This window comes from Pseudopipra pipra, chromosome 3 (genome assembly GCF_036250125.1).
Source record: "Pseudopipra pipra isolate bDixPip1 chromosome 3, bDixPip1.hap1, whole genome shotgun sequence".
Taxonomy (NCBI): Eukaryota; Metazoa; Chordata; class Aves; order Passeriformes; family Pipridae; genus Pseudopipra; species Pseudopipra pipra.
The window spans coordinates 104,806,372-104,829,092 of NC_087551.1; the positions used below are offsets into that span (position 1 = coordinate 104,806,372).

At 36.1% G+C, this 22,721-nt stretch overlaps 1 protein-coding gene across 8 annotated transcripts in view; it reads right to left on the reverse strand.

Annotated features, from left to right (window-relative positions):
• Positions 1-5,759: 5,759 nt before the first annotated feature.
• Positions 5,760-22,721, reverse strand: part of CYRIA (CYFIP related Rac1 interactor A) — a 53,878-nt gene continuing 36,916 nt past the window's right edge. For 5 of the 8 annotated variants that reach the window (XM_064650569.1, XM_064650562.1, XM_064650566.1 and 2 more), the window contains 9 exons: positions 15,901-16,022; positions 14,886-14,991; positions 13,984-14,120; positions 13,823-13,900; positions 13,434-13,550; positions 13,259-13,338; positions 11,368-11,494; positions 8,679-8,800; positions 5,760-7,943 (listed from right to left, as the gene is read on the reverse strand). In XM_064650569.1, the coding sequence (XP_064506639.1) occupies positions 7,880-7,943; positions 8,679-8,800; positions 11,368-11,494; positions 13,259-13,338; positions 13,434-13,550; positions 13,823-13,900; positions 13,984-14,120; positions 14,886-14,991; positions 15,901-15,951 (882 nt within the window). In that variant the 5' untranslated portion in view covers positions 15,952-16,022 and the 3' untranslated portion in view covers positions 5,760-7,879. Of the gene's footprint in view, positions 7,944-8,678; positions 8,801-11,367; positions 11,495-13,258; positions 13,339-13,433; positions 13,551-13,822; positions 13,901-13,983; positions 14,121-14,885; positions 14,992-15,900; positions 16,023-22,721 lie in introns of those variants that run through there. The other 3 variants (XM_064650567.1, XM_064650568.1, XM_064650570.1) reach the window with 2 other exon arrangements.

A 22,721-nucleotide genomic window follows, 5' to 3' on the forward strand; every position in this document is an offset into this window, starting at 1 on the left:
AGGAACAAATTCTTTACTGTGGGGGTGGTGAGGCACTGGCAAAGGTTGCCCAGAGAAGTTGTTGATGCCCCATCCCTGGGAGTGTTAAAGGACAAGTTGGATGGGACTCTGAGTAATCTGGTCTAGTGAAAGGTGTCTCTGCCCATTGCAGAGCAGTTGGAACTAGATGATCTTTAAGGTCCCTTCCAAACCAAAGCATTCTATGATTCTGTGATTTCTGGAGGCAATTTAATCTACCCTAATACAAAGAATGAGGTTCTTTAGAGGTCTGTCTCTCCATACTCTTTGGAGGACTGCACATAGGACATAATTTCCTACCTCAAGCAAAGCCTATGGCTGTTCCAAGTGTTGTCCCTTGAAATGTCATATGAAAACTAAGGTTGTAACTCCTGTCACTTGTATTTTCAAGATCTTTATGGCAGACAGGACACAAAATTCTATGCTTCAAAAAGCATATCAGGTTAAGATGAACAAAGCTATGGAAGAATTAATCTACTTCAAATGGAGGTAAAAATATATTTTCTAATTTTGAAAAGAGATGATAAAAAGAAATTAAAAAATTAATGCCATTAAAAAGAGGGTGAGAGGATGACATTTTAGGAGCTCTGATACCAGTACTGTGATCATTAGTTATTTTCATTTTGCTTTCAAGATCAGGGAGGTAAATGACCTGTCACTGCCAAGTCTAGAATGCTATCTTTCATTTTTATGCTTCTTGACCCATGAAGTCAACAGAAGATGTCCCAGAGAATTTTTTCAGCAGAAGTTTCTAATTGTGATACAATTGAATGAACACCCCAGGAGAACTGAACTTTCCATATACACGCAAAATCAAAAATGACTTTTCATGAGGCCAAATCTTTGCTATTTCCTGGGCCTTTTATCTTACACATAAATAGCCCACTACTACCTGGCATGAAAATAATCTCAATTAAATTGAAGACTGTACTTTTCAAAAGCTAAAAACCACAGTGTTTGCTTGTTAGACTGTATAGGCTGATTTCTATTAAGTATGGCGTTTCAAATTGTTCTTGGGGTCAGAGAGGAATGACTTTTTTTTTTTTTTTTACATTTCATCAGTATGAAAGAACTGAGGAATCTCTAACTTTCCAACATGAAGAGTGATCATTGCCTTGGGCACCTGGGTCAAACTCTTAACAAAATTGTTCTGTCTTTTTTCAGCTCAGTTACACTGTGCTTCTTGATTTGAATTACTTGCACACTCAGGTAATATCTGTAACATATTTATACATATGAGAAGGACTAATGATACTTGTTTGAAAAATAATCTTGTCTCATAAGTTTTCAGAAATTTTCTGGTAGCATGCATTTGAGTACTTTTTCTGACTTCATTTAACCTACGCTGGATTGCATTATTTAAAAATCTGGACAGTTATATAGTGAATGACAAAAATAAAGAAAAAAATTGGTCTTATTTGTGTCTCAAAGTAATTACAGTTGTACAACGTATAATCAGAATAATGGGCTTCAATGTGAATGTGAAACTACTGAACAAAAATAATCTTAAGCTTCCAAATTTAATAAAGCAAATGTCAATTTGACAGGCTGTGTAAAACAAATGTGGCATTCACTCTGTAGTTTTAAAACGCAGCTGCAAAGAATTGGCTGTCAGTGGTTAAAAGAATTTCTCATTGCATGAGTATCATTGATATTATTATGAATGTATACCTGAGTATGGGTAATCCAAAACTGACCAGAAGAACCAATATGTACATTTCATCAGAAACACATAACAAAAATCTCCACAAAATCCTTTAATTAGGTAGCACAACTTTTCTTTCTCCAAACTGAAAACTTCCATAGAGATTCAATGCCTGCTTCAGTCTTCTATTGATATATTTGGTATCTCAGCAGCTAGGACCACATATATCTGTTCAGTAAGTTCATCTAAGAAACCTAATTCAAGTCCCCTCTAAGGAATCTTGTTTGGGAAGGTTTCTATTAAGGAGCCTTTGAGTTTTGATGCTGCATGTTATTTAAGCCTGAGTTTAATAGTTGAAGTGAAGTGTTTATATGTAATACAAAAAAGAAGTATATTAAATTGATTTAAACATTTGTTTTCCCAAAATTTACTCCATCAGATATTTCTTTATTATGAGTAAAAAGACACAAATAGGAACTGCATAGACAATTCTAGTACAAAAAATTAAAATCATAAAACCCACCGCATTTGATTTAGAAACATATCTGAAATTGCCAAATCTTAATATTGTTGAGAAAACTGTGCAAGACCAGTTTTTTCAATAACCTTGTCAGAAATGTTCTCAAAATGAGGTTCAATGCCCATCTCTCTAAATTCACTCTGTGTAAAGCACCAGAAGACAGATGGAGGTTGCACACAGACAAGCCAAAGTGAGCCACCTCACATTCCGTCACACATTGCTTTACATCACTCAGTAATGACAAGCACCAAAGAGCAGATGTCATGGCCTGAGGAGGGCCCTCAGGCAGCAGCTAGAGTGGAATCTGAGACTCTGCACAGTGCTGTGCAGCTGCCCTGGGGAGAGAGGCAAGGTTGGAGAGAGCCCTTAAGTTTCCTCCTACCATGGCATCCTAAAATTGTGTCTGTAAAGCAAAGTTTCTTCATTTTGGGTAGAGTCCTTTCCTGGTCAAAGCCTTTCACGTCCATCTAACAGGGACTTGGATGACAATGCCATGTCGACCACCCACAGGACAGGTGACTGCATCCATGTTGAGCCTCGTGCTTTGTTCTCTTTTCATTATGGAAGATCTAAGCCAGTTGAGGCTGATCATCTTTCACTGTCCTCTTTCAGCTTCTTTTGTGTGTCTAGAGAAGACAAACTCTTCCACAATTTTCAAGGCAGTAAGAGAGTGGCTGTTTGACACATCACTAAAATCCACAGAAAACTTCTTTAAACCCTGAAATTTCATTCAGGTGGATGCAGAATCAGAATGAGAATTATCATGAGCTGTAACAGGAACTTTGATCCAAGTCACATAGTAATATTTTAACCTTTAAATTCTGTTAGCAATTTTAAAATGTCAAGAGGTATGCTAAGTTCTTAATACCCAAGTCTACATATTTAATTGTCAACAGCTGAAATATCCAAGACAAGAGAGTAATATTAATTCCAGCTGGACCCCAAATTAATATCTGTTGGAAAATCATGATATGTCTTCCTCTTAAACTAGGGAATAGTACTTGGTTGGTCTACATTTAAACTATATACTTATTTTCTGGAACACCTACTGCATTTTAATTTTATTTATTTAATTGTTCATTTAAGTTTATTTTCAAAGCAGTCAAGCACAGGAGATCTTTGCAAGATTATCATGTTATGTCATTGATCCTCACTAGAAGTCTCAATTTGGTCAGCAGTAAGAAATTTGGGTCAAAGGCCATGGCTGAGAAAAGACAAAGAGTATTGTTTACACCTGTGTTGATCAGAAACAGGTCTCAAATCAGTGTGAAAGAGAATTCTGTGTTTGCAGAATCTGGATTATGTGGCAGTCAGGAATTCACATTTATTAGTCTGTAGCAGGAAGCATTACTAAAAGATTGCTAAATTAAAATCCTAGTTTTTTCATGCTGGTTTCTAACCAAAATGGGGTTTATCTTCTTATTGGCAAATCAAATTCATGTCACTGTTTAAGCCTGCTTGCTTGCACTGCATTATCTGACATGCTTCAAAGTATGAAGTAACAGATTCTGTAATTTTGCCTTAGAGAATTAATCTGAGGTAAGAGAACAGTAATTAGTGCCCTAGTTTTTAAAGCAAAAAATCAAAACCTCACCTTTTCCAACTATTCACAACTACTAGCAAACTTTTGGATATGCAAGATTTTGTATTTCTTGACTTTTGATGTTCACACAATCATGCACTTCTAATAGTCCTAGAAAACATGCAATTTTAAAAGCATATTTCTGACTACACAGCCACAAGATGATTTACGAAAAAGATTTTGCTTGGGAGTTTTAACTTGGCTTGTTCAGGGATCTGGTTGGAAGCATTGCATGGGATACAGCACTGGAGAAACGATTTTGCCCAGGAGAGCTGGCTTATTTCCATGGATCACCTCCTCCAAGCTCAAGAATGGCCCTTCCTGGTAAGCATGAAACCAAAAAAGATGGCAGGAGGCCTGCAGAGATGAACACAAAGCGGCTGGATAAACTCAAACAGAAAGAGGAAGCATGCAGGAATTTAGAGCAAGGATGAGACACTCAGGAAAAATGTAAAGACTTTGTCTGAGCACGCATGGTTGGGCTTAGGAAAGCCAAAGCTCTTCTGAATTTAAATTTGGTGAAAGACATGAAGGTCTACAAAAAAGAGCTTCTACAGGTTTATCAGCAGCAACTGGAAAGCTATGGAAAATGTGTGCCTGCTGCTAAACGGGGTATGGGACCTGGTGACAAAGAATGTAGAAAAGATCAAGGAATTCAGTGCTGCCTTTGCCTCAGTCCTTTAATGGTAGGATTTGCCTTCAGGAATCCCAGGCCTCTCAGACCAGAGGAAAAATCTGGAGCAAGGAAGACTTAACTTTTGGCAGAGAAGGATCACGTTGGGAACATTTAAACAAACTGGACCTACACAAGTCTATGGGACCTGATGAGATGCACCACAAATGTCGAGTGAGCTGGCTGATGTCCCTGAAGGCTTGTTTATCTTGACTTTAGCAAGGCTTCTGATACTGCCTCTCATAACTTCCTCATGGATAAACTGATGAACCATGGATGAGATAAACAGGCAGTGAGGTATACTGAGAACTGGCTGAACTCCAGGCTCAAAGGGGATGTCATTAGCAGCACGAAATGCATCTTGAGGCCAGTCACTACTGGTGTACCCCAGTGGCTGATACTGGGAACAATACCATTTAACATCTTCGTTAGTGATGCAAAGGGCAGGGCAGAGTGTACCTTCAGGAATTTTGCAGATGATACAAAACTGGGAGGAGTTGTTGATACACCAGATGGTTTTGTTGCCACGCAGAGACCTTGACAGACTGAGAATTGGACACCTGGACTGCTTTAGTTCAGATATGGTATGAAAAAATGGTGCAGAGTTTTCCTAAATCTACCTAGAAGTCATAAATTATGTTTCAAACACATTCATTTGAAGTGACAAACTTTAGCCTTTCAAATTCATACTACTCTAAAATAGTATTTTCTTCCACCACAAAACTAGCAAATTTGTAGGGCTCTTCTGACCCAAACTGTTCACAGTCATTTATGAACATTCCGAAGTGCTATCACTACAAGGCTTAAATATTTATCATACTACAAACATGTATTCTTACATAATGATGAGACAAAATAAGAAGAAACACCATCAAAATGGAGAACAATAACTCTGACCACTAGTCTACACAGCTATTCTTCCGAAAGTAATTCATTTGCACTTACCTTATGATTAAATCAATCATCCTCTGGTGACCTTACTGACTGTAAACACAAACCTGAGATGGCCACCATAGGCTAGGATGACTAATGTGAAGATATAAAAGTCACAGAAAAGAGATTCATGCCCTCAGCAATATCAGCATTTTCACCTTATCAAGATGACAGACAAGTGTCAAGAACTGTCAGAAAAAGACAGGAATTGTTTAAGTGACGTGAGGTTATACTATTGTGGTGTACAAGTGAAACATCTTCAATGGTTTTAAAATAAAATATAAACTGGATACATAAATGTGAGACTACTGTATCACTGATCCAAAACATTAAATGAGGTATTTCACAACCTGTTTATGTTGTCTCTAAACACAGGGAGTCCCAATGCTTACTGTACCAAACTTTTTATTATTTCAAACAAACTTCTGTACAAAAACATCAAAGCAGGCAAAGAAATTCTGTGACTTCAGCAAACAGCACATGACAACTCACGGAATGATTTAAGGTTTACACTTTTATTATACAAGTGACGAATAGCTTTTCTCTGGGCTACTTAAAGAGAAGACTTCAATGTTTGACAAATAATTGCAGGTAAGCATGTATTAACTTCAAAGCTCAACAGAATGGTCTGTCATCCACCTAGATTCACCTAACTGGAAGTGACTATGAACAAAGCAGGATTTTCCCTAATATACATTTTTAAATGTCCTCTCATTAAAAATGGAGCTTGTAAACAGTGGATTTACTACTGGGAAAAAACAGTGTGACCATTGCTTCCAGAAAAAAACAACAAAACAAACAAAAACTAATGTGAGTTCTAATTCTGTTCCCGACAACAACACAGTGATCGGCTGCTGCAACCGCAGGCGTGTGACAGGAATGCTGGAGATGTGCTGCTGTCCAGTATCACCACTGTATGATGTTGGCACCTGTGGGTTCTGATCAGGTCTGAGAAACGTCATAGTGGTTGTTCTGCTCAGAAATAAACTCTTAAGTCAATCCCTATTCCAGAGAACTTGTAATATTAATACTGTTTAAGAGCTGAGTTCAATGATACAATTTGTCACAGCGCAGCCAAGTTTCAGCAGACCAAATGCATCTTCAAAGTCTTAAGGTAATGTTTTTAGAAGTGATATGCATGAAAATTCCAGTGAAAGCATACAAACCCTGATATATGTACACAGGAATAAGCAAATGTAAATCTGAATCTGTGCACAAGCACTGGAGTTTTCACACATATAATGCAAGCAAAGTACACAAAATCAAACACATTTTTAGAACGTGACCTCTGCAAAAATATGTACAGCAACCGCAGACCACCCAGAAGACACACACTTAACAGAGCATGAGCACTTTGCTGCTTTTGGCAAAGTATTTCTATTCCATTTACTGGAAAATTTACTAGAAAGTAAGAACAAACAACGCAGCAAGGAACTCAACTCCTTGAAGTATCAATCACATCTCAAAAACCAATGAAGAGCAGTCAGCTGACAAATATTTCTGTGTTGACTCTGAATCATCTAATGAATAACACTGTAAGGAACTTGATAGAGTTCCTAAGAACAGCTCAGCTCTTAAATTTATATCATCCCTAGTTTGATGAGGCCAATTTGACACTAGGGAAATTTGCTGCTACAGAAGAGTGTCCCAGTTTAGATCAGCAAAAAAATTACTTACCAGCTAGAGCTGCCAAAGAGCTAATGTTCATTGTGATATATTTACACTGACAAACTCTTTCCAATTAAGTCAAGGCATTAGTATTTTCCCTTTTCTTTCTAAATCTAATAAAATTATACAGAATTTTCAAAATTTATCAATGGTTTTTAAACACATTTTCTGTTTATTTATATTGAATCTGAAAAAGGATATTAATTTCCTCAATTGCTGAAAGGTACATTATACTTAATTAAAAAGGTAAAATTATCTCTTTGCAATACATTTTTGGATGACAGCCAGCACATAATTCTTAAAATTAGGTGGATCTCCACTTATTACAGGAAAGACAATGTGTTTTATGAGAGTGATGAACATTCAGGTATTCTCCTATTCATAGTAGTTTGATGAGATCCTAAAACTGACCAAAAAACTATGCACATGTTCTTAAAACACATCCAATGAATTTTCCTTTCCCTCATGTTAACTTTCTCCTTCTTTAAAGCTCCTTTTTTGTGGTACCTTTGACATTTCAGTTTATTTGATTTCCATTTTGTCTTCACTACTACTTAATTCTCTGATAGAGAAGGTTTTTAAGGATTAAAATGCACAGATAAACTGTCATAACTGAAGTATCTAAGTAAAAAAGTATTTTAAAGGTCAGAAGATAAAGCCTAGCATAAAAACAGGCTGCACTATATAAAGTCAGTCAGGTTATGAACAGATTCATATATTTTAGCAATGTGAAGAAAATGGTTATGTAAATACACACAAGTATTAACATCAAACTGTATTAAATTATGTAAACATACACATCTTCTGTGATCAATACAAACATCTACTTGTCTCAGGATACTACTGCAGCATAGCTCGAATTTGTTTTGAAGTAGATTCATCATTCAGGTGTTTTGTAGTGAACCTAGAAATTACAAGTTAAAATAATATTTTATAAAATGAATGGGCATTAGGAAAGTCTGAAAACTGGAAGCCTCTTTTTGAAATCAGCACAGTTCAGTTTCACAAAGGAGGAATTTACATGTTTCACTGGAATTTAACTGGTAATAGTCTGGTGCTCTTCATCTTCTAAATACTCTTTGCAATAAATTATTCCCTTCTAAAAGATGGAGAATTGTGGCTAAATTCTGTTTTCTACCCACCTACAACACTGTCATAATTTGGGTCAAAATTTTCTCCCTTTTTTTTCCCCAGTTAAAAGCCTCAAAAGAAGCAAAATCATGGAAAGACATAAGAAATATGGTAAATATTAAAAGCACTTAGGAATCCAGACTGACTTTTGGCATAATCTATTACTTAAAGCAGCTTTCTTAAATGTCCTGGGAAGACTGAAGAGCTTTATTGGGTTTTTTTCCAACTTTGAGAAATAGAAATCCTACACTTGGCTTCTAAAATGTTCTAGTTGCTGAGGCATTTTATATAACAAATCTTAGCTTAGATACACTGTTGACAATATTTATAATCCTTGCTTATCCAACTGAAATGAAACTGAGAGAAATGAATGCTACTTAAGAAAACTCCAGGTAATGAAGGCAAACCTCAAAGGACAGTCTTAATAAATCAAGTTTCTAAGGTGAAGAGTCTTAATTATAAAGAGATAACTTTCTAAGACTGAATCACACAATTATTCCATACATACCTGAGAGCATTCAGAAGTCCTTCCACAGTGTCAGGTGGTTGTTCCTTTAAAACTTTTATGCATCCCTTCATCTGGGAACAGAAGCATGCCACTATTGAACAATAATATATGAACTGCACTAGCTGAAAACAAGGAAAAATTTCACCATAGACAGGCAGGGTTTTTTTCCTACTGAGTGTTAATGCTGCTTTATATGACACAATAAAAGCACTAAAACTTATTAACAATTATATCTAAGTTAAAAACCCAACTTTGGAGAAAACATCTCCTTTAATAAGCATTTGTAGAGAGTAAATTACATATCAAGTATATATATATTTTCACTTGAATATGATTTCTCCAATTCCAAGTTAGAAAAAAAAAATTAAGAACAGCTGATACAAGCTAAAAAAAAAAGATTTGGGGAGTTCCATCTCGTTGTTAGCAACTATCAGAAGAGATGTTTTAACTTCGACTTTTTATGTTTGAAGACAAGGAAGTAATTTTCAGTATTCAGTTTTTAGTTGTAAAATTAACTGGTGACATCTTATGATTATTTTCATAACAAGGGGTTACAAATTTAATCTGAGATAAGAAGTCCATGATGTTGACTTTAAACACTACACTGAATGAACATCTTTGTAGAGACTGCAAAAAACAGGTTGAAACTCTGTCCAAACTTACAAAAAGGGAAATGAAGTAGAGAAAGCAGGGGTAGAACTCATTTGACCCACTCTACAGACTCCCTATCTATTCAATAGAGAGAAACAAGAAATCTCTCTAACCTATTCAGAACACACTTTTATATGTAATGAATTATGCCCCAGAAGTACCTATTTCTTCCCACTGCTATGAAGACATCTAATAAAGTTATCCAGAAATTAGTCTAGATGAATTCCATCTTATTCAAAATGACAGATCAAGGCATGGTTGACTCAAGATCTGAATCTTCTAATTTTCCAGGTCACATTAGAGTGCTAAATCTATGCACCAGTATTTTCTTTGCAGTTAAAAGGCACCTCTGCCTTATTAAGGAAGTGGTTGATGAAAAACTTAACTGAAGTCAGGGTCCATTTATTTGCCAACAAAAATTACTCAGAAAAGTAGTTCAGCCTCCTTGGCAGTGACCAGCCTAACAGACACTGATTACTGCTCAGTTGGCTCATTTCTACCTGGAAAGCATAACTAGCTTTGCAAATAGCAGATCAGATGAAACTCTCTGGGTAGCACCACGTGTTTTGAAGTGACACCGCTACTGTTCCCAAACCAGAGACACTCAAGACTATATGCACTTCACTCAGTAGAGGTGTACATGTCCTGTCAGATCCCCCTCAAAGGGGATGAAAATTCAAACAGTTCTTTTTCATTTTTGTTAGAATCAGAATCCCTAGAACAGTCAAAAAGAGAAGCTATCAGGCTGCCTAAGCTAGGAGCCTGTAATTAACAGCTTGAAATACAGCCTCCAGTTTTGAAAGAGTAAGGAAAGGGTAATATACTCCACTGTCCCTGAAATTCTCTTGAAATGGCTCCCAAGAAGTGGGAGAAAAGGATTGTTTTTCACAGTAAAACAAACTCATCATCTGAAATATTATAAGATGTTTTAATTTGAGAAGAATCCCTAAACTAATTAGTTTTAGTCAAGATTGGGACCATGTAGTCATTAAAAAAAACCTGAGTCATACACCTCCCGCTTCCCATTTGCCTCTCCATAACTTTACTGTAAGATTACAGGGCTTTAGGATAAACGTGAGAAACAAAGTACACACACTGTATGTATATTTGGTCCTATCAAAATTTCACTTGTGTTATCTCTGTAGGCAAGAAACTGAACTGGCAGTCAGGAAATCTGCATTCAAGTCCCACGCTCCATCTGCTTCATGACCTTGAGCAGATCAATTCACCTCTCTGTGACACATCTTTCCCTCTGCATAGAGTCAAAGAGGAGATGCGGCAAAACACTGGTATCTGCAGATGCAAAATGCTAATGAAGACCCAGGGTCAGGGAGGGCAATAATATATACGTTTTTTCTTTTCTTTTGAAGCGAGCTGTCTTGTAAAGGGAAAGACTTGGCATCTTTTTTCATGAATAACAGATTATTTCTGCTGAAAGACGTCATGCATAAGATTTAGGTTTGTAAAACCATATAGAAAAAAATAAGAGTGCTTTTTTTATGTGTGCTTGCAATTTTTCAAAAGGAAAAATAAGGTTGATTTCCCTGTGACTGGCCATGCTAATGCTAAAACTGAAGGATCATTATCAGCATTACAACAGTAACATTTCAGTTCTGCTACTTCAGATCTCACACAAAGCAGAGACAATGTTGAATATCTACTTATTTACAAGAGAACTACTGCCAAAAAGAGCATTTCAGGGTCAATAAAATACATGATTAAAAAAAATTATGACCATGGACCATATTCCAGGGTAGAGGTAATAAAAAATTATTTTACTGTAACTTGGCAAGAAAGCAGACCTAACAAAAAAAAAATTATTATCTGTATCTGGAAGAAAATGCAAAGAAAAAAAGTTGATCCTTATTTTACTTTCAAACGAACTGATGTATTAAAGTACACAGGTGAAGACAAATTCTAAATTTTGCCATCCAAAAGGAATTAAAATTATTTGTACCAAGTCATAAGCTTGTGCTGAAAGAGAGCTGCAGACTAGTATTCCCAAACCTACAGAGTATTAAAGAAAAGCATCTCTTACATCAATCTTTGATGTCTTTGAGAAAGCTCCCACAGGATGAACGTGATCATACAGAATAATAACTCCCACCATTACTCGCATGCAGAACATAAGGGTCTCTTCACTGGTGAATCTACTCCTATACTCTCTGGAAAACAGAACAAAAGAAACAAATAGTCTTGACTTTTACTAGACAATTTAAAAAAATTAGACAGTGAGTGCATGAAATCTGAACCAAAAGTGTATTTTAAGGCTGAAGATGCACCTTAGTAAGACTTCAAAGATCTTTGAGTATCATAAGCCCTTGTCAATTTAGAAGAATGGTTAGAAAGCAAATAGAGAGATGTAAACCTCTGCTAATACTCATGCACAGTTGAGATCCTCACTTCACAAAATGTATGTGATGATAACTTCAGAGAAAACTTCATGAAATATGATGGAGACTGATCATACTTCTGTTTAATTTCAGAGACCCAACACACTGGAGTCTCAGTATGAAGTACCACTAGATAGGACTCGTCTGAATTAATTCCAGAGTTTTTCTCTGACTTTTCATAAGACTATGGATGGCACTGTTAAGACAGCCCCTCTAGGCTGTAATCCCTGAAACCATTGTCAGGAAATGAAAAATGAACTGCAGCAGAGAAAAATAGAAACTGGGAAAAAAAGAAATTATCATATTTATTCTAACAAATATTATTTTGAGAAGATAATACATAGATTTGTTTAGTGTCATTAATTTCAACAGAAAATTCATTTCAATATAAATTAATTTATAAATATAAATAATATGTAGAAATATTTCAATATAAATATCAATTTATTTTCAATACAAAACTTGATTTTTTCACTTAAATGACATTAAAAATATTAAAATCTGTACTACAGTACCTCTCAGTTTCCAATTTGAACTTTTATTCTTACACAGCATCATAACACGAACAGATTTAAAGGCTACAGACATTTTGATGTGATAATGCTTGATTATCCCAAAATTAGAATTAAATATCAGATAATCTTCTAGTAGATGACTCATAACTTTGTTTCTCTTCTTTGGCCAAAAAAAGAGCTGACACATACGGCTACTTTTCAATTACTATTCCTACGATGTCCTGGGGTTGTGAGATGAGTCCTGCCCCAATATATACTTCTCCAGAATTTTCATAAACAAACCTCAGAAATTCTGCCTTTTACATGGCACCATGAGCAAATGATTCAAAGGCAGAAAGCTCTACTTTGGCTCTATCTGGTATGTGTTTTCCACTAAAGAGACATCTAACCTAAAAAATACTCCGCTAAATGCACAGCAAAACAATAATAAACAACCCCACTGGCTATTATCTACACCAGTAGATATGAACACAACTGTATAGCTGAATACATTCATATGAATGAAAAAATCATACAGCTGAATTTTTTCATATCTAGAATAAGATGGCTACATCCAAAAAAATATCTACTTCAATGATCCTTGAAATAGTCCTTGTGTATCATTTGCTAAAGCTCTGCGTGGAAGAGCCAAAATCTTGCCTTTGTGTGCTAATAATTGAGCAGCATGGGCAAACAGGAGGCAGCAGTTGGCCTATGGGCCAGGCTAGACAAGACACGGACACTGAAGCCTATGAGTGCATGAGATTCCACTCATATTTTAACCTTTTGTTGAAATGCAGGCTGACCATGTAAGCTCCCTCGAACAAAACTTAATGCTGATTCATGGAAAACATCATAAGGTGGTTAAAACAGGAGGCAAGGTTTTCTAATACCAGGCTGTGCTTTGTGTACAAAAAGTGGTAACAACTTAAGGCAAAGATACAGTTTTTATTGGAAAAAACTGAGGTGCCCCAGGTGGCAACTTAAAATACAATACAGGTTTCTCTCATACAAAACCCCCAAGATTTAAGATAAAACTTACGGTGTTTCCAACATGACTTTACATACACTGGCCATAGTACTTAGACAATCCGTCGTATTTTCAATTGGTAACGTTTTGTTCTGGAAGGTAAAAAAAGAAGTCCATGTTCAGTAAACCATCATGCAAAATTAAAATCAAGGATGCTTGTGTTAGACCTTTCTCCCCCATTACCTACTTCTGATACAAAATGTGTCGTTGCATTACTGAGTGTCTTCAGCATTGGTGTGGCTTCTGCATAAAACAGGGACATCCTATTGGCCATTTCATTGTTCACTTCATTCTCAATATCTAGCTGATGAAAACAGGAGAAAAAACAGTCAGTAAAGCTCTTTAAAATCTTGCCAGCAGCAAGAAAAAGATACAGTACACGTTCATGTCAGCAAGCAGATTGTTGCATGAATAGTTCCACTCTAATCACTTCATCCGGACTGCTGATTAACTCTCAGTGTGAAGGAGAGAACACGACAGCTAGCGAATCAAAAGCAAAAACTTTACTATAAATGGCATAAATGTATCCTGATAAATACCTCAGTGTGAGCAGGAGATCAGAGTTTATTTACTTACATGCATGTTGTTTATTCTGTTGCGACTTATTGTCCGCCTGTAATAACTGAAGTCATTCTGAATTGCTGGGTTTCTCATCTTTCAAGAAGACAAATAGGAAATAATCAGTTTTGGTTCAAAACACATGGTAAAATCAAAATGTATTAAAAGATTTTATTAACCTTAAGTTCATCAAAACGAAGAGTAAAATGTAATATTTCTGCAAACTCTTTTGCTAGAGCCTGTTCCCGTTCCAGGTGCTGAGTCGGAGTGTAAGGAGGGCAGGTCAATGATTCCAGTAAGCTCTGCAGGGCTTTCTCTGAATATAAAATCAGAAGCACAAATTCTAGTCAGTCCACATTATGACAAAGTTTTAAGTGCATATCTAAATATACGGCTTTTGAAGGGAAGGAACCCTCTGAACATGCAGAGCCCTAACAGAAATGCTTTTTCTTACTATCCTAAAGTGAGAAACATTAGTCAAAGACACCTGCCTCTTCAGGCTCTGCCATTTTCTCTCCATTTTGTATCACTGAGCTCTTTTCCCTTTATCTGGGGTCCCTATCAAGAATTCTAGAGGAAGCATTTTTCTTGCATTCAACTCTTATATTCATTCAAGATATTCAACTCTTTCTCTTTCATCTTCCCCAATTAGCCATCAGCTCAGTATAGATTATTCTGGCATCTCTGTTACTAAAAGTGTACTCCTAGGCACTGATAGTAATATAAATCAGCTCTTGTGGCTATAATTACCAGCATAACTCAAAAAGTGAAAGACTTAGTTAGCAGGATGCTGTAGAATTCCCTTGCTTTGGGAGCTCTTCCACTTCATACATATATTCTTGCAAACTTTTTCTCTTCCAGAGTCCTAATTCAAAGAGCAATTATATAATTTTTTGTGTTTATAGAGATGAGAAAGTTAAATTAAGATTAAAAATATGCCTTGAAAAATGTAATGCAGTTAAATGTCTGCTGATATCAAACAGAAAGAATATTAATTCTTTAAAAATCTGTGTATAAAGAAAGTTTCTATTTTGCTATATATAAATAACCTATTAAACAAACATACTAAAACAGGGCTCACCTAATCTGAGTGAAAACTCATAAAAGCGCTTCAGCCTTACAACCAGAGGGCAGACTGAATTCCATGCTTTTTCTTGCAACTGGATATCATTGGGATTTTGTATTGCCTGAAATGAAAATATTACTGTAAAGAACTGTGATAAACAAATAACAAGCAAAAGGCAGTCTGTAATTTTTCTACATTATTTTAGAAAGTAAGTATTATAAAACACAGAACAATTCTGAGAAATTATATTACATAGGAACAGAAAATTAATAAATAAAAAAAATACCATGTTTTCCACCTTCCCTGTCCCCCTGTAACATACCGATTTAAAATCATTCATTACAGTGCACCACTGACATAGGGTGTCAGTGTATTCTCTTGGGAACAAAACTATTGTAAAAGCACCAGGTAAAAAGCCTTTTATATGACTACTGGTTACAGAAGTAGCCTTTTATTCAAGGTTTTGATGATTTTGAGATCTTCAACATGTTGAAGTTCTTAAGTAATCAACAGCTCACAGTAACAGTAACTGCAAAGCTGATGCAGGAAAAGGTTTGGTCACCTGAGAAAAATTGTAAGTTACAGTTCAAAACTGTACTTCAGGACCAGTTTCACAGAATAAAGTGGATGTAAGGTTAAAATTTACTGTGGTTCATTATTCCACTTACACAGAAGAACAACTACTTTTGTCATGTGTTTCTAACATCCAAGTATTATTTCTTCCATGTCCTCAACTTCTCTACTAGGAGATACATGAAACAGGGTATATAAAATGGTGTTTCTTAAAGTGAAAAATAATTACTAATTACTAACAAAAACCTAAAAGAAGTTCCAACAGCCATCATTTAATGACTTCACATTAGGCATTTATATTGAATATTATGCATAATCTGTAATGCATTTTATAAATACAATTTTAATGAGACTTTCATATAAATTCATTCAATGTCCTTGGATAGAGAACAGAAGCTAGGAACACATTGAGTTTTGCTTGATTTTGCTTCCAAAGAACTCTCATTAACAAACATACATCTCTAATTTCTTGTCCTGCTCCTTTGTAAGCCTGAAGGTCTGCAAGCATACTTTCCGAGTCCTGTAAAACTGCACTGATCTGATTCCATACCTCCCTTTCTCCATCTGTGGGCTGTGCATCTAAGAAACAGAAAAGCAAAATGCACAAAGTCAAAAGGAAGCTGCAATACAAATGGCAAGATTACTCAGTTCTACTTAACACTATATCCAGCTTGACTATGAGTAACTCCATACTGATGTAGATTTTTTTTAATATACAATTATACTGCACTGCCATTCTGCTAACATCCAAGTCTCTGCTTTTTATAGCAAGGAAGGAAAAATAGTACAGTTTTTCTATGCTCTGGCTCATAATGCCTCTTCTCAAAATGCAGCATTTTAAAGAGCAGCAGTATCATAAAGCAATGTTATTAGAAAATAGGATAACGCATCAGTCCCTCTCTTTTATGAGCTCCACAGCTCAATTACAAAGAATTGTTCACTTTTCTTGCAGCTTGGGGATAAAATCAGGCCTTTCAATGGACGGAGCAGTGGGATATTACTCCACTTTGACTTTGCTCTGGGTTTCCTTAACTAGAGTAATTTATTTCTCCTTTTGTAAAACACAGATACGCTACTGTTAAAAATACATTTTTTCTCAGTATGCCAGAGATCATTTCTGCCACTAAAATAAATCCAGATCTGCCAATAATCAGTTTTCAGGGTGGGAGTGACCTGTAGACCTTTATTGTTCAGAGAAATGACATTTGAAAGTAGATCAATTTTCCCATTCAAATCTAATCCTATGGGATTTACACAGCAATGTGACATCCAGGAGTGATGTTATGACCAGAACATAGGCATGTTAGACAAGTCTTCTCTTGCTTTAAAACATGAAGATGACAAGCACTGACCAAAGACTAGATGACTTATATATGGGATTGCAATGATGTTGCCCCAGCAGATTTCTACAGAGATACAACTATTTTTTTTTTACTTAGTTTTGTATTAGCTTGTAAAGATAGAATTTTAATTTTTAGGGAAGGAAAAAATTACTTTGAAGGTGAATCTTAGAACTTAGTGACTATTTGTTTGAATTAAAAGGAACGAGATAACTTCAAAACTCATCAGTTAAGACGAGCTACAGTACACATTTCTACATTAGTAGACAAGAATTATTAAAAATACTTTTTCTATTTAGTCTTATTACTGTTCTTAAGACAACAGACACATTTTTATACCCATGTATCGGTACAGGATTCATTTACCCAGCCCCCATCAGAAGCAAATGAACCAAGTTCACATTGGAGTGTATGGAAAGAACAGTCACCCTCTCCATGATGTTTCAGGTGAGGATAATTTGTTTAGATGTTTCAAGTTATCTATGGACCTTGCATGAACGGGACACAAATGGCTGAGATTTACATGTCTGTAGCTCTGAAGCAAATAGCACTTAAAATCTTTCCTATATTCCTATGGCATCTTGAGTCCCATGAGACTGGCAACATAAAACAACATTGATTTGACTTTCCTTTTATTCTGGAAGTTTTCTTTAATCTTATTTAAAAAGTGAAAGCAAACATAAGCTGGGCTTACTTAGCTGGGTTTTATAGCCAAAATACTTCACGTGACTAAAAAATTCCATTATCTTTCAAAAAGTGAGGGAAAGTAGCATTAAAGGGAAAAACCTCACAGGAAAATCCCATCTGAGACATGGATGTTGAACCAGTCTATCAGTTACATTAAGTTTACAGTGTTCCAGACTGCTTCTTTCCTCAAGCTGCAAGAAATCTCAGGTATACACTGGAAAGGGTCTGTCACCTTGTGATAAACAAGCAAAACAGAAAACCCTTCTGAATTTAATGAGGAAAGTGGTGATCTTGCTAAGCAGCTACCAATCATATAACAACAGAGTAGGGAAAGGTAAGAGTTGCACATAAATCAGTATCTATATTTTAACAGTTAAATAAAAGTTAATTAAAATAACATTTTCAGTGAATACTAACACCAAAGAGAAAAATAACTTGATAATGCAGTTCATGAATGTAAAATTTGCATGTGAAGCATGTTGTTAACCTTGTTGGTTAATAAAGTACTTTTATGTTACTTTTCACAATTTCTTTGCTTAAAAAATAATAGTGCCTAAGAGGGATGTAAATGCTATAGATTGCTCAGCACTTTTGGACTTCAAAATGGCCTTTAGTTACACCCTTTATTGTAAATATTTTTCAAATTTATCTTTTGGAGTTGGGGAAGGAGGAATATTTGAAACTCATTGAGCTTTCTGTAATATCACAGCACCTGGGGAAGTAGGAGCAAGAGGAAGGTAGGTGTGTGGGAGATGGGAAAGAAAGAGAAGGGAGAGGAATAGGGCTGCAAAGGCTACAGAGCAACAGGCTTAGCTTGCATTTGCAGAAGCTGTTTATATTTATGCTGGAAATGTTTAGCTTAAAAATAAAGGTAGGGAGGATGATTCAGGCTTTTAAAAAAAAACATGCATCTTATTTATGAAATACATGTTATGCAAACAGATGTTCTGAAAAGACCATGGCCATGTTTCAAAAGGGATTTTACATGAAGATCCTGCCAAAAATGGTCAGCTAAATTAACTTCAGTGGATCACTTTGAAAACAATTTTATCTTACTGTCAACAACAACAATAAAAACAGCAACAAGAACTAAAAGGAATAGAGACTTCATGGCAGATTTTGGCTTTTAAAACCTGCTTTCTATTCCAATGATACCAAAGCCTGTTTCTATGTTCTGAACTAAAAAATGCCAGTCCTGAATCACTGTATGGGATCACTGCCTGGCAGCGCTCACCACTTATCCTCATGCCACCACAGAACCAGCACACACTTAAGCAATCTGAGCCCATTTATAAATAAAACCACTGCCACTGACTAACTCATGCTGGATGCAGCCCTTCTTAGTAATAAGCTACCGTAATGACCAGACTTTGATTTCAAGTCTGAGTTTTTGGAGTACTCATGAGTAGCATTCAGAGCATGCTGTCTTTAATAAGACAAAATAGAAAGCCCTTTGGCCAAATATTTCTAATGTGAACCCTAAACCCAACAACTACATGAATCCTAGTGGAGGCTTGAATCTTCCATATACAGATTCTATCAGCAAAATTTCAAAATTTTAGCTCTGGAGAGAAATGCAGTTCTATTGGTTCCATCAGAAATAACCAGGACATGATAATTCATCCCTTCCATGAACACATGCTCTCTTTCACCTTTATGCATGGTCCATACCATGTTTTGGATGGCACTTTGCACTTCATAAAAACAAGGAGGAAAGCTGGATCCAACACAATCCATTTGTGGATGCATTAAGTATTTCAGGTGAATGAAATACTTACTTTCAGGCATGAAAGTGGGATCTTCTTTATTATCTTAGAAAAATACCTGTCACTTGTTTCAGAAAACCCCTACAGCAGTGCAAGGTATCTATCTCATCCTTCACCAAATGTGCATTAGAAACTGCTAGGGAGGTAAGACAGTAGTACTCATAGGACCAGATTAAATATAGAAAGGATATGAAGCCTTTATCAATACAAAATGAAGGATAATGGTATTTCAGTAATTAATTTTAATGAAGAGATAACAAAACAGTACTAAAAGAAGCACTTCAAACTCACACAACCTTTCTCAATCTGAAATGCAGAGCAAAAGCTCAGAAGTTTATTCCACTCTCAGGTGGTTAAGAAGATTCCCACTGAGGATGGTTAGTGCTTCCATTTCAGTGAATATGGAATCATATTTGTCATAAAAATACCATACCCTTCTGGCCTCAATACCATAGCAAAAGCAAGTGAGTTAAACAAGAGCTCTCACAGGCTCTGCTTTCAGCTTTTCATGTCATCTGCTGAAGGTGGCCAATAATTCCATCATCCAGCCAGTTAAGAGAGCAGTACACATATTTAACTGCATAATGCTAAAGTCCTATTTCAAGTTTGTAACCATGACAATATTTTTTTCCATGCCAATTTGGCACAAAATTAGATGAAAAACTCCTAGAAAAGAGCAAAGGCATTACAACTACAGTGAGTAATACACTTTAGAGGGTGCCAGAACCTGCTATACTCCATATATTAAAAAACCCTAATACTGGACAGCACCAGTACCCTATCCAGGCTACAATGGGTTTTTGAATTTTATCCTACAGGCAGAGTGCTGTGCCAAGGATGCCAGCGCCGGGCTCAGCTCTGTGGTGGACATGGAATGGACACCCAGCCTCTCTCCAGCTGAGCTGTAGCTCCTGCTTAGGGCATTCTGCACAGGAGGTGAGTGTAACTTCCTGCAGGTTGGGTCCAGAGCATATCCCCAGCCTTGCTGCCTGTGCAGTAAGGGTATTAATTAATATCCTACTATGTGAAAAGTGGGCAGTTGTTTTGCTGCCAGACATGTGCTAATAAGAGACCCTTTTAATCATACATGAACAATAACTGAAAATTTCATGAATCGTTCTGGGGATGGGGGGGAATCTCAGAAAATAAGAATCATGGGGGCTATGAGAGGGATTAAATTAGGATCAGGTAACAAGCCCACCCAGCTAACATTTAAGAAAAAAAGGAGCCTGCTCACATTAAGGTTAGAGAGTTTGGTCTTTTAAAAGGTATTTGAGGAGAGGATGGGACTGTAGATGTCCCTTAAGGACACCTCCTCTCAATAATCTATAAGCTTTAGTCTTTTAGGTTCAAAATAAATTGTTGTTGCCTCAAACTCCAAATTATTTCCAAGAATTCATGTGGAATTATTTGTTTACTCTGCCTGAAAAAGGCAGCAGTAATTTGACAATAGATTTTCTGCAAAAAAGAGCAATTGTAAGCTGCTATGCAAAGAGCTCAAATACCCAGAATTCATTTATCTGTGACTAATTTAAATAAGGTCAACATCTAAAGAACAAAACAGTTCATAAACTGACAAAATCCATTTCAAGAGAATTCACCCTGTGGGCTTGTGAAATCCTGAAATCTAGGACTCTCAAGACCTGCCAGGCACTCTCTCTTCCTAACATTATTTTTCAAGTTGAGAACTAAGAAGAACTTAAGGTAAAGTAAGTGGTATATAATCAAATCCAATAGGTAGCAGTCTGATTAAAAATACCCACACCAAGATCCCAGTATAAAACAGCCATACAGTGCACTTTCCGAGAAGTACGAAATTCTTTTTCTTTATGTAAACCTTTCAGTAGACCTTAAAAAGAGTAATTTGGCTAAATACATATAGTTTGCAATTCACCTCAAAGAAAAGGCTTTTCCACCTGCATAGGAGAACACTATTCCCCACATGCCCACAATTCCCATTTCTCATTTGCTTTCAAGGCTGGATTAATGTTTCTTCAGATTGCTTCTTGCACAGATCCAGAGTAACTGCCTAACTCTAAAATTAATACTGGGGAGCAAACAGAATTGCTTTTGCTATACAACATTAACTACAATTAATGCTGGATTCAAGTTTTTTCAAGTATGACCATGGAGTTACAAAACCTGATTCCCAGTTTGGATTGAAGAATAATGTAAGCAACAGGTGTCAAAAGGAATTACAACTGATGATGTGGACAGCTGCAGGAAAGCAGTGGAAAAGAGATGATTTTAAACCTTTTTTTTTTTTTTTAAACCTAAACTTTTCTAGGGAAAAATTAAAATAGCTATTAAAAATAAAAAACCAAAACCAAAAAACCCAACAACAAAAAATGGAAGGTGAAATTTTGAGACTTACTTCTTTTTTTTTCATGATTCCTTCCCATTTTCAAATATAGCACAAGGCAGAGTTTGAAAAAGTAACAGAATACATTGAAAAAACTTAATTTTTCTAAGTGTTCCTGTTTCTACCTGCCCATTTTTCAAGACCTCAAGAATTTCATAGAACAGATGCTGAAAGGTTAGATATGAAAAAATCAGTCTGGTGAAAAATATGCAAGAGCAAAGTGAGCACGCAGCTGATGAAAAGCAACTTGCCACTAAGTATATTTTAAACAAACAAAAACCCATAATGGAATTTTTCAAAAGATGCAATACAAGATTGTTCTCCTCAAATTTTTCAGCAAAACAGAATTTTGCTCTGGGGAAGAGTAATTAACAAGAAAATAAATTAATTTTTGTTGCACGGAACAACTCATCCTTGCCTCTAAAATGTGTTAGTTAAGGATAATAAGGGAAAATAACAGAATAAAAAGCTACTATACTGACATAGGCTATCTATAATAAATAAAATCCAAACCATAAATAAATCTAAATCCATACAAGTGCTTGTCATCCCCTCCTGCATTTCTGTTCCTATCCATGTGCCACTGCTAGGGCTCCTCCAACCACACCATCATCCTCATCACCCTGACCTGACTGGACGAGTACTTAGTAGGTGGGGGAGAGAGGTAAAGTGGTAATTTGGTGGGGTCTAGTTCTTAGTAAGTTAATTTTCCCACACAGCTGTCCTTCATGATGAGTGCAATCATGTGTTTGTTCATCTCAATTCTAGCACAAGGATATGAGACCATGTGGCAAACCATCACCCATGGGATGGTTCCCTTTGGGAACAGCACAGATTAAATCAACTGTCAAATGAAGTTGACACCTTAATGTTATTTTCCCACTTTCTTTACATAAACACATTAAAGCCTCTGCTTTTTTGAGGCACGTAGACATATTGTATCTGTTCTTCCCCTGCGTAGGAGAAAGAAGGCTGTTTCTTGCTTTTTAAGCAGTATTTGTGTGGCACGTTGTATACATAGCAGGGAGTACGTCACACCCCCTCCTTTCAGATACAATACATACCAAATGAAGAACAGCAAAAAAATGCCGGGGTAGGAGAATCCAAAACCTCTGTAAACATT